This window comes from Takifugu flavidus, chromosome 22 (genome assembly GCF_003711565.1).
Source record: "Takifugu flavidus isolate HTHZ2018 chromosome 22, ASM371156v2, whole genome shotgun sequence".
Taxonomy (NCBI): Eukaryota; Metazoa; Chordata; class Actinopteri; order Tetraodontiformes; family Tetraodontidae; genus Takifugu; species Takifugu flavidus.
In genome coordinates this window covers 3,270,284-3,284,942 of record NC_079541.1, presented here as the reverse complement: position 1 = coordinate 3,284,942, position 14,659 = coordinate 3,270,284, and the positions used below count along the sequence as shown (strand labels likewise).

The 14,659-nt window shown below is 50.2% G+C and overlaps 2 protein-coding genes across 2 annotated transcripts; both read right to left on the bottom strand.

Annotated features, from left to right (window-relative positions):
- Window positions 1-657: 657 nt before the first annotated feature.
- Window positions 658-4,581, bottom strand: sypl1 (synaptophysin-like 1). Its single transcript, XM_057023087.1, has 5 exons — window positions 4,420-4,581; window positions 2,486-2,604; window positions 2,208-2,412; window positions 1,953-2,144; window positions 658-1,784 (listed from the first exon to the last, which is right to left on the bottom strand). The coding sequence occupies exons 1-5, from the start codon at window positions 4,489-4,491 to the stop codon at window positions 1,653-1,655; spliced, it is 720 nt and encodes a 239-aa protein (XP_056879067.1). The 5' UTR covers window positions 4,492-4,581; the 3' UTR covers window positions 658-1,652.
- A 1,114-nt stretch (window positions 4,582-5,695) lies between these two features.
- Window positions 5,696-14,570, bottom strand: nampt1 (nicotinamide phosphoribosyltransferase 1). The gene is made up of 11 exons (XM_057022487.1): window positions 14,409-14,570; window positions 11,636-11,792; window positions 10,569-10,672; window positions 10,262-10,390; window positions 9,160-9,318; window positions 8,951-9,087; window positions 8,253-8,478; window positions 8,067-8,186; window positions 7,849-7,989; window positions 7,628-7,762; window positions 5,696-7,550 (listed from the first exon to the last, which is right to left on the bottom strand). The coding sequence occupies exons 1-11, from the start codon at window positions 14,460-14,462 to the stop codon at window positions 7,437-7,439; spliced, it is 1,476 nt and encodes a 491-aa protein (XP_056878467.1). The 5' UTR covers window positions 14,463-14,570; the 3' UTR covers window positions 5,696-7,436.
- Window positions 14,571-14,659: the final 89 nt, after the last annotated feature.

Below are 14,659 nucleotides of genomic sequence, written 5' to 3'. Positions count from 1 at the left end.
CGGAGGGCTGCGCGGTTGCGTTTCTTTCCCCGGGCTGATTCAAAGGTGCAGAAGTGCACGTATGCAGCGGGCACACGCGTGGATTGCTGAGGCGTTTATTCCCCCCCCCATTAAGAAACTCAACAAGGGGTTCAGTTGAAATTGAAAGACAAACAAATAGTAAACAATGTCAAGACTTTTTTTTAAAAAAAATCTTGTATTCTATTGATTAAATACGTCCAAAATAGAAAATAAATAAAGAGGAGTCAATGACGCCGGTGGCATTTCCATCATTTCTCCATAAGACTATTTATTCTTGCATTTATAGGTACACGTTTCTCTTTTTGTGCTACAAGTCATAATCTTGTTAGTGGGCTGTGCTAGTCAAATCCCTGTATACATGGTCTACTTGGCGACTGAAGTGGATCTGATTCTGATGTTGTTTTCCAGACTTTTCGGTTGTCATGGTTTCCATGAGTGATTTTCCCCCCGGTTTCCACAGGTCAAGCAAGTGGGGCTACAGCGACCTCCTGTGGCCACACGTGACAACTGCAAGTTGTGTTTTGAAGCGACTTCATGAAAATCGCAACTAATGTTTTGATGTGAGGGTCAAATAAACTTCCTCACACACACACACACACGCACAGAAATATGTGCAATAAACACCGAGCAGCAAAATAATGCACATCAGTTTTTATTGGAAAAACAAATTGGTACAATAAAGTTCGTGCACATCCCAGGATAAACATCTCGAATAAAGTTGGGTTGGTTAAATGTGGAGGAACGATTGACGAGCCACAGAAATTTAAATGTTTACGCAAAGGCAAACCATAATAAACACTCTTACAGTTTTCCAGCATCACAACACAGCAGAGACTGAATGTCCTCGGAATCTATCAGCGGAAAAACAGAACAAATCAGAAGAAGAAATTGGTCGGAACACTCGGAAGGGTTGTATCTATTTAACAAAGCAGAAAAACCTTTGGACATAACCTAAAACACTTAAAATGCTCAAGCAAGAATGGATCAAGAAGCCGTCCCACCATAAATCGACACTCTAGTGAGGGTTAAAGTGCAGCAGATAGAGCACCAAATGCAACAAATTAGCCAGCATGCTACATCGCTGGTACAATTTTGGACAGTTTGTGGCTACAAAGATCCCACTTCAGGTGACACGGCTGTTCAGGTGTTGTTGCAAAACACAATGAAAGCCACTAGATGGCGCCCCGACCAACTGAGGACGAGCCGGTGAAGAGGAGAGCCCCCCCCCCACACATGCTTCCCATCCGATCAAAATGTCAAAAATATAGCGGTTCGCTCATTTCTAAAGTCAGCATTTTTTACTTTTTCCACAGAGATGAGCTCAAAGTACCTCAACGTTTGAAACAAGAACACCAAATGTGAGATGGGGGGGGGGCAGAGGTTGGAAGAGGGGAGTTTGGAAAGTAAATGTGCTCTTCTTGGTTCGAGTAGCTCGTAAACGTGCGAGGAATGACAAAAACAATATGGCTGCTTCATGTGCTCCACGCCAGACGTCGTCCTTCTATCCAGGTCACCTGTTCCTGCGTGTATGACCGCGGCCTGCGCGCGCGAGCGCTCGTGCACGTGCCCGTGTTCCGCTTGTACCTTCTTCCTGTGGAGTTCTGCATCCGGGACAACGTTTGGTCGCTGTTTTAAATTGCCGCCGGCACCTGCTGTCTTCCGGGTCCGGGCTGGGAGGAGAATTTCCGGGAGTGCCAGCGGGTCTCCTTGTACACAAACCAGGCGTTTCCGGCCCAGACGAACATGTTGAGGAAGCCGAACACCTGGCGGGGCAACGCAGGGGCGGATCCATCGAGGGAATAAGAGGAAAGCTCGGTTAATTGCAACATTCCGGGAATGCTCGCAGTAGAAAAACAGTAGAAACGCAGCTAATTTAGCAATAAAACCCTCCTAATGATCCCTATCAGCCCAGTCTGGGTCCCTCTTCTCACCACGGAGATGTTGAGGGTTCGCAGGTTGGCGAAGTCCGTGACCTCGCAGGTGGCGTTGCTCCCCGTGCACAGGGCGAGCGTGGAGGAGATGCCCTCGGTGCCGGTGGCGTCCTTCACGTTCTGCAGGCCCTTGGCCCAGGCGGAGGAGCACACCAGCCAGAGGAAGACCAGGCCCGCTGTGATCAGGAAGTCCTGGAAACCCGGTTTGGGTCAGAGGCTACGAAAGCTGGACGCATGAGCAGCATCGATACTCACAAAAATGGGTCCGAAGTCCGAGTCCTTGTAGACGTGCATGTAGCCTAAATAGGCCAGCAGAGCCAGCATGCTGTAGAGGAAGCAGACGATGGCGACGCCCACGAAGAACTCCGCCGAGGAGGCGGAGTCTCCCACCAGGTGCGTCGCGGCCACAGATTGGTTGCAGATGGTGGCGTTTCCTGCCACGAGCGGGACGTCGGCTAACCTGACGAGCAAACGGCAACATTTAAGAACGCCACAGGGGGCTAAAAACCACGCAAAACTCCTGAGGCTCTCACCGAAACGGGTAGTGGAAGTCGGCGTCGAGGGTTTGGTTCCTGCCGTCGCCGCAGAGGACGGTCACGATGTTCTTCCCGCTGAATCCGCCGCAGCTTCCGAAGGCGAATATCGCCGTGAGCTAACGCGGGAGAGGGGAAAGGTGCGAGAAATGTTGTTTTTTTAAAATAAAAGCAGCTGCAGTAATGCTGCTCAGCACTTAAATTCTTTCAGGCAGGAAGCATCTGACTCAGCACGGAGGCCGTGTGACTCTGACGCGCTCCTTTACACCGACACAGACGGAATTCTTCCAGGCGCTGCCGAGCTTCACCCTCCAGCAGCGGCCGGCCAAACAATCAGTCAAAAATACGCCGCGGCTAATGTTAGCCTGGCTCTTAATGCAGCAAATATAGCAGCTAATAGCATTTAAGTCTCCCATTTCTATAAACCTTCAGCTTCTCCCTGCTGGTAGGACGCAGAATAAGCTGCTCCGCTGCTTTGGTGACAGTTAGAAACTAAAAACTTCTTGTCTTAGATTTGTAAAACAGCCCTTTTTAAAACAGGAGTCACTTGTTATAACTTTGGTGCGAAGGTACTGGAGTTTGAGCCGGTAAAAACTCGAATTTGACACATTTTAAAGCGTGTCAAGCGGGATGAACCCTGGTCCCCCAACATGAATGTTCTATGTTCAATAAAGAAGCCGTTTGAAATGACGGCCTTCCCCCCGACCTTTGACCTTCCACACCAGCCCGTCACACACTCTCACGCTGCTGAAATGTGCTGACGGCGGACTTCCCGCCGCAGGACTCGTCTGCGAAAAAACCTCCTCTCCAGATGTTTCTCCAGATGTCCCACGCTGCCACTTCCTGCTCTCCGGAGAGGGACGCCGCCCCGGCGTTTCACTGACTCTGCAGCCCAGCGTGAACCAGCGGCGACGCGCGTGCACGTCCCCCAAACGAACGAGGTTAAGGAAGGCAAATGGATGTTGAAAGACCCTGGTCCTGACAGCCTGGGCTTGTTATACTTCCTGTTTATATCCTGTTTATGTCGGTGACAGCAGCTACGGAGGCGTTAGCGATGCACTCGCTCTGTTAACGTGCTGCAGGTGGGACCAGAATGTTGGATTTGGACTCATTTTATGGATCACTGGGTGTTTCAGCTGTTCTTTTGCACCTTCTTCGTGTATCCTGCCTGGAAAATGTATTATTCTAGATCATGGGACTGATAATACACACACACACACACACACACACAGCCTTGTTCTGAGTCAGATGACTAGATGTTTTTGCTGCTCTCTGTGTGTGTGTGTGTGTGTGTGTGTGTGTGTGTGTGTGTGTGTGTGTGTAAACGGAAGGGCCACGGAACCATCGCTACCCCACACCGGATTCCTCTGACCCAGTTATGTGGAGCAGAACTGATTACCGGGCCAAAAACGGCGCCGCAAAAACTTTCTGAGCCCCGACTGGAGTCAATTATTGGTGAGGGGAGAATTAATCAGTGACTCCTGAAGCGGGACACGTCCAGAATCATCCAGAATCCGCCGGAAATACCCGAGCTGAGGGTGTCCGTGAAGAATCCCCGTTTGCTGATGCAGGAAGAAAAATGTCCGCTGCAACTATTTTACGGTCGCGTCTTGAAAAGCTTTTAATTTCCCCGATGATAAACATCAGAAACGCGCACAACTGGTGCCTAGCAACCGTTGGAATGACGCCTTAAACTGTGAAATGAAGCTGTTGATACATTTAAACCTCAATTAAAACTATTAAAGCGGCGTTTTTTTGTAAACAACGAGTCATTTACATCATTTCGGACTAGCATCACCGACAACAGATCAGTTTAGGGTTCTCATCCCCCCCCCCCAAAATGGAAAAAATGGGGAGAAAAAATCAACTGGAGTGATCGTGGCTCCCCCCCAGCCCCCAGGTTTGGTAGAAATGTAAAGACACGTCGAGCTTACCCACTCCACAAGTTTAACGAAACCAAGAGGCTCCTTCAGCGGCGTAAAATTAAGCCGGAATCCGGTCATCATGATTGCCCTGAGGAGGCAGAAATCCCGAAGCTGCTGAGACTGGCGTGGAGAGCGGTCCAACGAGGAGGGAAAAATGGGAGTAGGTTGTCAGAATGACGTGGTTTCACTGGGAAGGCGGGGGGGGGGGGAGAAATTTTCAAACTCTCCAAAACGTTGAATGGACGCTCCTGAGAGCTGCAGCATCTGATCCAAATCCAGTCTGGACACTGAAAAGAAAAACCTTCTCACCTCAATGCGGTTTTAAAATTAACTGGAACACTTTTCGCAGCGGGACCTGGAAGGGAGGGGGGATGAGGGTGTGTGTGTGTGTGGGGGGGGGGGGGGGGGGGGGGGGGGTTCGTGCCGTTCAGTTTGACCATGCGCAAAATACGCAGACGACGCGCGGAATGGAGCGTAAAATGTGCCGAATTACGCGCTGATCTCGGTCATGTGGTTTGGTTAGAGGTCATTAAGGCATTGACCCCCCCCCAACACCTCGCGGAAGTCAAAACAAAAGCCGTGCACTGTGAAGAAAAGTAGCACGATTACCGCAACACCAGCAGCGGCTCCACTGGGTCCCAGGCGGTATCCAGGCTGCCTGGTTTACGGTCGGGAAAGCTGCTCTGGCTCATTCCAGGGGTCATGTGACTCTCAAACCAAACCGTGGAACCAAGAACAATAATATTAACAACAGTTTTAAATCTGACCTGGAACTACTGTACACACCTAAACACCTTTAACGCGTCCACAATGACGCGCCTTTACGCACGTCTTCATTAGGACAGACAGGAGACAAGTTCCAAATACCACAAAAATGGGAATTTAAAGGACACATGGAGATTAAAAATGACGCACGTCACTTCCGATCAAGGATGTGTAAGTCAAAGGGTTCCCGCAAACAGAGCCACTTGTTGACTCTTACTTATAAGAGGTGGTTTTTGTTTTGACAATTTCTGTTGCTTCTTGGTTCATAGGAAATGTTTTTTTTTTTAATTTGTCTCCTTGAGTTGTTGCTTCCTTTCATCACTTTAAACTTGCGATTGGCTCTTAACTGATGTCCAAACACCAATTTCAATGACTTTCTGGGAATATAATTAGCACATAAGCCAACAGAGGTCATTTCGATGCTTTTTCCATCAATAAAACTGCACATTCTGTTCCTCTCGACACCAAACGCAGCGAAGAACATTGAAAATATCAGAAAAATGAATCAACCATTCCAAACTGACAGGGTGGAATCTTTAATTATTATATTTTTCGGCTGTGTCGGGAGAGATTTCCGGGACAATCGGCATATAGGTACAAGGAAAAAAACGACATTAAAAAAAAAAAGTATTCACAACTTTCGTTCTTTACACGTGACGCAGTCGCACAACAGTAGACACACATGCACGCACACACACACACACACACAAGTACAGAATAAAATCTCGTCAGTTACAGAACCACAGTCACTGATCCAGTTGCTTTTGGTAAAAAACGACAACATCGTTTCGAGCGCTCATCCCCTGATTCTGCCCATCGCCGCTTTCAGTCAAGATAAGTTGTATGTACAAATGAGAAGGCAGTACGGCCGCGTCGCCTGTAAATAAAAGATATCTACTGTGACGGTTCTGGCTTTGTTAACTCCTTTGTAATACAAAATAATATCTCTCAGAGGCTAACAGTATCAAAATAGTAAAACCAAACCTTTACTAAAATGCACCCCTGAATCAGTGGGTGGGGGGAGAATGGACAGTTTTTACAGCAGTTGGAGGGCTAAAAAGATGTGGAAGATAAAGAAAGTAGAGGATTTGAGCACTGATGATAGGAAAGCTATTGGGAACTAGCATCAGTGCTACAGGAAGAGGCTTAAAAGAAGGATTGGTGATTCCTGGACATGATCTTTTTGGGGGGATTTCACACTAAATAAGAAGAAAAACCCACTTCGACGAGAATATCTGACTCGACGCTCCATTTCCTTTCAAAATAAAAGCCTGGTTAATCAGTTAATCAGTCTGCTCCTCAGTCAACAGCGTGTTTGCATAAGGGAGAATACACAGAACTAGGAAAAGAACTACGCACGTGCACAGAGATCCGAGCAGTCGCACATCAGAACCATTGACACAGACACGGGATTGAACAACTCGCTCAATCCAGAAAATAACTTCCTACACCAGCACTTTCGGGAGCATTCGCCTCAACAAAAGACCCCATCCGGGATCCAATTTTGGCAACGACCACCAAGAAACCTGCCTGATCTGAAGGGGCGGAAATGGAACCAAATGGAAGCTGGTGGATCACTGGGGAGGTCCTGGATGGGCCTTTTTCCTGCCGCGAATGCAACATAGTGAGCAGATGATCATTTACAGCACATATATCGAAGGGTGCACCTGTAACACATGGAGGCGGCGGCGTGCACGTTGGGCTACGATGGCGAGGGGGAGGAGTCAGATTTGAGCTGGGTGAACGTTATCGGTGCATCGTTATACACGCCGTCGTCATCGATTTCATCCTTCACATAAAAGACAGAGCTAAGTAGATTTAGACACGTTTTATTCTAAACTGTTCTGTACACAACACGAGGGGGGGGGGTGATGTCACCGGGGCTGGCCACACCCCCCGCGTGCTGCCGCCGACAGCTGGGGGGCGGGGACGTGGATTCATGTGGTTTTGGCATGAAAAGAACAGCAGCCAATCACATTTACGTTGCTAACTCAGTGCAACATGCCAAAACTGATCGGGGGGCGGCAGCAGGCGGGGGCGAACGCCTCCGCCGCGACGGCGCTTGGAACCCGAGGGCCACTTCCTGTGAATTTTAAGGGAGGTCTGGTTTATTTTCAGGAAGGAGGGGGATCTATTCGCTGTGCACTCTACCTCCGTCTCCTGAAGTAGCGTCGGTGGAGGCCAGGTGGTGAGCTGTTAAGGGAGCGGGGGGGTGGGGGGTAGTTTTGGGGTTGCTGGGGGGGTTTTGGCGAGCGCCGCGTTCACTCTAACAGCTCCTGCAGCTCGCTCTCTTTGAGCTTGGCATTGTCTCTGACTTGGTCGAAGGTGTACGTCTTCACGATCTTCCCGTTCTGAAACACGGTGTGCAGCAGGTCCTGGAGGGGGACACAGACACAGATGAGGACACGCGCTCGGGCCGGCGCCGTTCTGCGGACCGGACCCCTGAACTCACCGCGCCGTACTCCTCCAGGTCTCCCTTGCCCTCCTCCAGGGTGACAAAGTCTCCGCTCTGCGTCCGGTGCAGGGACAGTCGTCCTTTCTTCGATCTCTTGTTGGGGTCTGCAACTGGGTCCTTGAACACGTTCACCTGTTCCCCCCCAGGACCCGGACAGGAAGAATCCATGAAACCCAAACGGGCTGCTACAAACCCGCCGGACCTGAACAACAACTCACCCCGAGTCCATTCGTGACCACGTAGCTGCATTTAAAGGAGCAGTTTAGCAGATCTCTGGTTAGCTTTTGCAGCAAAGCCCCACCAGACCCGAAGGAGATGTTCTCAATGGACCACTTGTGTTCCTTCATGCCCTCCACGATCTGAGGACAAACGCAGAACCCAAACATGTACCGAGCGTTCCAGCCGATCCAACCAGGGATCAATAGAGAATGGGTACCTCCTGCAGCGTGTTGATGTCAACGCCATCACCCTGTATGACCCTGATGTAAGGAGGCAGAACCTTATAGCCTTTGGAGTTCTCCGTTGGGATAAACTTCTTACCCAGGATTTCCAAAACCTGATGGAACAGAAGAGAGTTACAACCAGTTTTAGAACCGGCCTGCTTTTAAACCTCCATCTGCACCTTCAGGACGGTATCCAGGGGGTTCCCTGAATCCGGTCGAACCACCAGAGGGGCGTCGGCGCTGCGCGTCTCTATCAGGCTCCTCAAGTCCTCGCCCCAGATCTTCTCGCAGGCGTTGTAGATGTCGTAGCTGTCGCTGACCACCGACACGGGCACGTTGGGGAACTGCTTGACGATGTGCTCGAAGGCGTCCTTTTCGTGGTCCTTTCCCCACGCCGTGATCGTGCTGCAGACAAAAACAATAAAAGCTGCTCTGTGAGGAAGAGAAAATGGAAAGAGAAAATAGAAACGAAAGCAAAAGCAGCAGGGCTGTCATGAAACGATGCAAGCGATGTCCACAAGGGGGCAGCAGAAGCTGGGGTTTAACGCTTCAGCAGCGTTGATGTGACGTAACAGGCAGAGAGATAAGAGGTGAAACAACTGCAGTTGTATTTCAGACGATGACAGAATTGTATTTTTTTCTGACACTGTGACAAGAAACAACCGGTGACACACCTTTTCCCTTCTTTTGTCATGCCTGATATCAAACAGGAAGGGGAAATAGGTGTTATATAAGCGTCGCTATGGCGACCTCCAGCAGGCACGACTGGTGTGTTGGCGCAGCAGTAACGCGACGATACACAGTGTGTCCGGGATAAGTGCATCACGATGGAAACGGCCATAAACGCGCAGTGGGAATAACGGCCGGGTTTGTTTACCTGTGCTCAGCGGCCGGCAGCGAGAAGCCCGGCACGGGATCTTTGGTGCCGTAGAACTTCTTAATGACCCCGATGCCGGCGACCGTGTCCGTGCCTTTGAAGTTAACCAGATGGGCAGACGCTCCGATTCCCGCCGTCTGAAATAGAAGGTGGGCGTGAGAGTATCGGCTCACTGGCTGCCCGCGTGTTAACGGTGAATTCTACGGTACCTCTTGTGAGGAGACCCCCCTGTAGCCAAAGTCATGCAGCTTGTATTCCAGGCGCTCCAAGCTCCCAGAGGTCTCCAGGAGGTACTTAGCCAGGATCTTCTTCTGCTCTCTGGAGTTTGTGGCCACGGTGATGGGGTACCAGATCTGAACCAGAATGGTCTGACGGAGGGAGGGAGAACAGCTCAGTTCAGGCTCAGCTTGGGAGTTCCACGAGGTTTCGTCCTGGGCCCACTGCTGTTTACCACCCCTTTAATCCCCATTAGGTGATAAACAAATTCTGGAGCAGCGAGTGAGCGTTATAAACAGGAGCTTTGCCCCTTGGGTTGGTTCTGACCCGTAGAGCCAACAGGCTGAAAGGGCAGGGTCGGATCACTGGGGGCTGCTTATTCACACAAGAAAAACACGCGGGGAAAAATACATTCCTCGATGCCTTGTTCCAACTCTGGACCACAGACCCGCTCCATAAGAAAACAAGAGGCTTATCTGTCCCCGTCGCTACCTGGGAAACCTTTCGAAGGCGCCCTATCACGGCAAACATACAGTGTGTGCAGAAAAACCAGAGTATAAATGTTTGGCTGGACCCAGTGAAGAGGTAAAAGAGCTTCCAGATATATTCAAATTCCCAGGGAACGGGAGCCTGTAGTTCCGGATGGTGAGCAGAATTTTCGCCTATTAACCCTGAACAGTCACGTCTGCTGAGACTAATCAGCATCTAAACCCTCATGTGACCAAACGCCGGGGCCCCAGAGGAGTTTACTCGACTTAAAGAGTTGGAGTGACCATGACTTTGTGTCTTTAATATTTTGGGAACGTCGCTTTTGCAAAATATGCCAAGAGGGTATTCGAGGCGGAGGCTTGATACTTTGGACTCGAGCTGAGGGGGAGTGAAAGAGGACAGCGGAGAGAGGGAGATAAGAGGAGGAATTTGACTACGTGGCTCATTAACGCGGACTTGCCGAGTCACTGCTGGTGGTGCGTTCAGGCAGCATGAAGTTGATGATGTCTTGAGAGGGGCAACAGAGTGGATCCCCAGCGTCAGAGACAGGCTGGATCCACACAGCCCCCCCCCCCCCAGAGGTTGGGACAGCTAGAACAAACTCACCTCCACCCAGTTGGTGAGCCAGTAGCATTCGGGGTCGGTGCTCTCCACGGTGAACAGAACGTTGCCCCGGGGAATGACGCTCCCCTCTGGGACCGCCTTGATTTCGATGGGCAGGTGTCCCTTGTATTTCTGTAAACACAGTGACGCGGCGTTCTAAACTTAGACGACCTAAAAAGATCAGGATCACGTGCGGGTGCCTCTATTGTGCCCTCTAAGCTTTCTTCACGTCCTGGTGGAAGACGTGTTCATCTTCCTCTGATGGGAGCCGCTCCGAAGGCCTCTTCGGCCACCTTCCATCACCTCTTACCTCTAGAATGTACGTCCAGCCCTTCTCGTTGAAAACGTCATCCTGGAAGTGTTCTCTGTACACGTTCTTAGCCTCCTGGATCTTCTCTGGGGTCACGACCTTTCCTGGTGAGGCACAGAAAGCAAGCGGCTGTGTTTTTTGCTGACTAACAAAACAGGACTTGAATTAAAATCGCATAAGCACACGATTTGGACCTTTAAAAAGGCACATAAATGACCTCCTCAGACCCAGATGTGAGCCGACCAGCGAGCCTGGTAACGCGGCAACATGGGTCCTGGCTAGAATAGTTACGCAGGGATGCGCCTGGGAAGGCTCTGTGGGTTGCCTGGCAACCGCAATACGACTCCTGCCAAACCTTAATAGTTTCTGTTGAGCAGTTTAAACATGTAAAGTAACTGTTTCTTGGTGAGCCGACGGGGGGGCTGCGAGCCAGATGGCTCCGTGAATGAACCCGAGCTCTTTCCCTTCTAATCTTCGCTGAACTAATGAGCTGTTAATGATGTTGGGCAAGTTTTGGATCAGCAGACCTTTTATTTGCCGTCGTTGCTTCGTGACGCAAAAGTTTAAACCCCTTTTCAATTATTTTTAAACCAAAAACGTGCCGAATCTTTAAGCTTCTCGTTCACCTTCGGCCCGACCGGCTCCCTTAAATTAACAGGTGATTAAACTCCCCATTTTTGCTGGGGTAAGTTGGAGGATCAAGGACGTCTGAGCATCTCTAATAGTGGGCTTAGCGGCTGAGCTCGGAGGGACGCTCGCTGCGATGCTAAAGCAGCTGTGCTTTTGTCTTCTCCCTCTGTTCTCCGTGGCCGAGCCTCTCCCCTGCACCTCCGCTCCCGACACCGTGAAATCTTCTTAAAAGACAGGAAGAAGACCGTTTCTTTCAACCGACTTCACTCCTTTTAACAGAACCGCAGCGCGCTCATTCTACTAAGTAAATTAAGACAATGGACGCATTATATTTGTCCCCTTTCAGTTTATTGTTTAAATCCTTAAACACGCGTCAGAACCCCCCTCCGGGCTGCTAAGTCCTTCGCTCTGGAGGCCAATGAGGAGACGGGACGTACCTTTAAGGTATTTGTGCAGGATGTACTGAAGGCCGTAGAAGACGGTTTTGTCGTACTTGACTTTGTGGCTCTTGCTGGTGTCCGTCTTCTTCTCCCTGCACTCGAAGTAGGAGTAGACTTTACTCGTGTTGGGGGGGTACTGTTTGTAATGGGTCACCTGCAGGCAGAGAAACGAGGGCAGTTTGTGTGTTAAACAGTCAGATAAAGACGTCTTGTTTACCCGTCACATGAAATTTGGTTACTGGTCACTTTCAGTTTAACTTTCTATTTAAACCAACAATAAAAGACGTGTTGAGGCAGGTTTCTGACACAATAGGGGCATTTGAATACGCACGTAAATCAGTTAAAGGGAAATTTCAGAGAAAAGAAAGTGGTGGATTACTCAGCGCTAAAGGGATCGGGGCAAACATTACGCGCCAGCTTTACAGTAGCGGTAAACACCCAGATTATGTGATTAGCTCCGGGGCTAACTGGCACCGGGCCTGGAGAACGTGATGTTAAAATTATGTGGACGTGGGGATCAAATTGGTCCCGCTCTCACAGCGAGGAGGAGGAGGAGAGGTGGAGACAAATGTCAAAGAACGACTCGGTTTCTCTGACCTGCCTCTGTCCTTTCGACGACTCAAAATAGAGCCGAGGCGCGCGACACGACGCGAGGGCTGACCACGTGAGCGCGGAGGGGTCTAAAAGGGAAACAGGCCTCGGTCGCCTCCTGGTTTCCCTTTTTTTGGGTTTTTTTTCCAGGTTTTATTCCTTAAATCTTGATGGGTTTCAAGTTTCCGGGGCTTCACAATGACACAGCAGAAAAATAACAGCGCAAGAGGCCCTGGGATGAATCAGCACTGATTAAACCTGAGATAAGTGTCCTTTTGAAGCTGAGGAAATTCCTTTTTAAGCCCATTAGGAGGCGAGTGTATTCAGAGAAAACCTCGTGACAATCCAGAGTCGACTGAAACAAACAAACACAAATAAAAACACCACTTTCATTCAAATCTATCCAAGCGTGAATTAAAGGAGAGCGTTCGGGCGGTTTCATATTTTGTAACCCGTCCTGTTACGCCTCCCGACAGCTAGATGGCGACGTTGCAATCCACCGTTTGCCACTTTAACCTTTTGCCTCAATGTCACAACAATGATGCAAACACTGGGACGGGGGGGGTGCCCAGAGGTTTGCAAAATGGGTCGAGTCATGACCTGTACAGGGACAGAGATGACGTCTTCAAAGTTTGCCGCCAGGTGACTTGGATACCTGGGATATTGAGTCCAAAAGAGGCATTCAGGACCTTTAACACAGCGCTCAACTTTTACCGACTTATTCTCCGTCCATCAAGGTTATTACACCATCGTCCCACGCACATTCAGATATCGCCAGCCTTTGTGTGGCACAATGCACGTCCCAAACCCCCGAGTCAACACAGATGTGGTGACATTTGATATGAAGCAGAGCAGAAGGGAGCGGACGCCCGGGTGACTGCCGAGTCCCCTTTGTGTGGGTGAACTGCCTGCACAAAAAAACCGGTAACTTTAGCAAACGGGCGCAGCTCCGCTAACAAAGACGCGAGGTGGAAGTCGATTGTCTCCTACGGAACCTCCTTTTCTAAACAAGCTGCGACGCTCCGCTTGGGTCAGAGGTCAACCCAAAGGCTCCCAGTCGGACTCGTCATCCTTCCGCAAAGAAGAGAGAAGTGGACTCGACGACGTTTCGAGAAATAACTCCTGTTGGGTATCTTAAAAAGAGAAGCAAGGCGTTTGACATGAGGCGCGATGGTGATGTATACGTGGGAAATAAGAAGGATATTACGCAATACAGGGCACAAAGATGGCAGTAGAGGTTAAAAAGGGGCATCAATGGAAACCAGTTGGATGCTCGTTGAAATCATGGTAATGTTAGTCCTCTTTGACTGACTGTAGTCTTTTTAAAAACAGATTATTTGATAAAAACAAGCAAGAAGACAAACACGCACTCATGTTTGGGGTTGGTTAATTCCGAATTTCCTAAAGTTTGAACGCCTCTGTCCCGTCCCCATCGTCCTCATGACTGGTGGACCCGGGGACGGGCCTGGTGCCTCCGTGCAACCGTGCACGCCTTGGTTGCAGAAAGATAACCACCATAGGAGCATTCTTTTTTTGTCATTACTCGCTTTTCCAGTCAGGACTATCGACACCAACGCAACCCCCCTCCCGAGCCTGCGTGCGTGTGGATAGGACTTTCCACTCCGATGACACAGATCCGAAGGTGGACACCCACTTACTTTAACTTTCAGTTTTGTATTCCCGTAACTACCGACGTGAGCGCCGCTGGATTTAGCCACTAGCCCGGCGAGCCGGACCATGTAAAGAGACTTTGTTGGTGTGTAGCATCACCGTGAGATCCGCGCTCATCCTTACTAGCCGGTGGCTAATGGTAGCTTCTTTATTATCAATCCCCCCACTGTTTCGCACTCAATGTGGGTTAGCCGGGCTGGCTAATTCAGCTAGCTGGGACCCATCGCGATTAGCAAAGCCGGCTCCTCTAGCAAAAAAAACCCGCCCGAGGTGGAAGCTAGCGCCGGCAGAGATGCTGGCTTTTTTAAATTTGCCACTCCGTCTCCGCGTTTTCAACCATCTCCTCCTCTTCCTGCTGCCCATTCGGCCATTTGAAACCGGTGACAGAGCAGTGCGATGAGATGGCCTTGAAACCGGTGATGAAACCACCTTGACTTCATTAATTTCCATCTACCGACCCGCCGCTCCGGCCTATCCCGTCCCCACGAAGCCTGCGTGTGCGCCGTACCTTGTATGAATCGGTGGCGAGCAATATGTTGAAGTCGGCGTCTCTGTGCTCCATCGTTTCCCCCCCTCGGTTGTGAGTCAGTCGCAGCTGTCAGTGTTGTGTTGCGCGCCGTGCTGCCGGAGACTCGAGCCCGCTAGTGTGGCTCCACCGGGGGAAGGATGAACCTAGGCGGGGAGAGGGGCGGGTCGGTGGCGTCACGATTTAAACAAAGATTGTCTATAGCGAATGCGACGACCCCCGTCGAAGAAGAC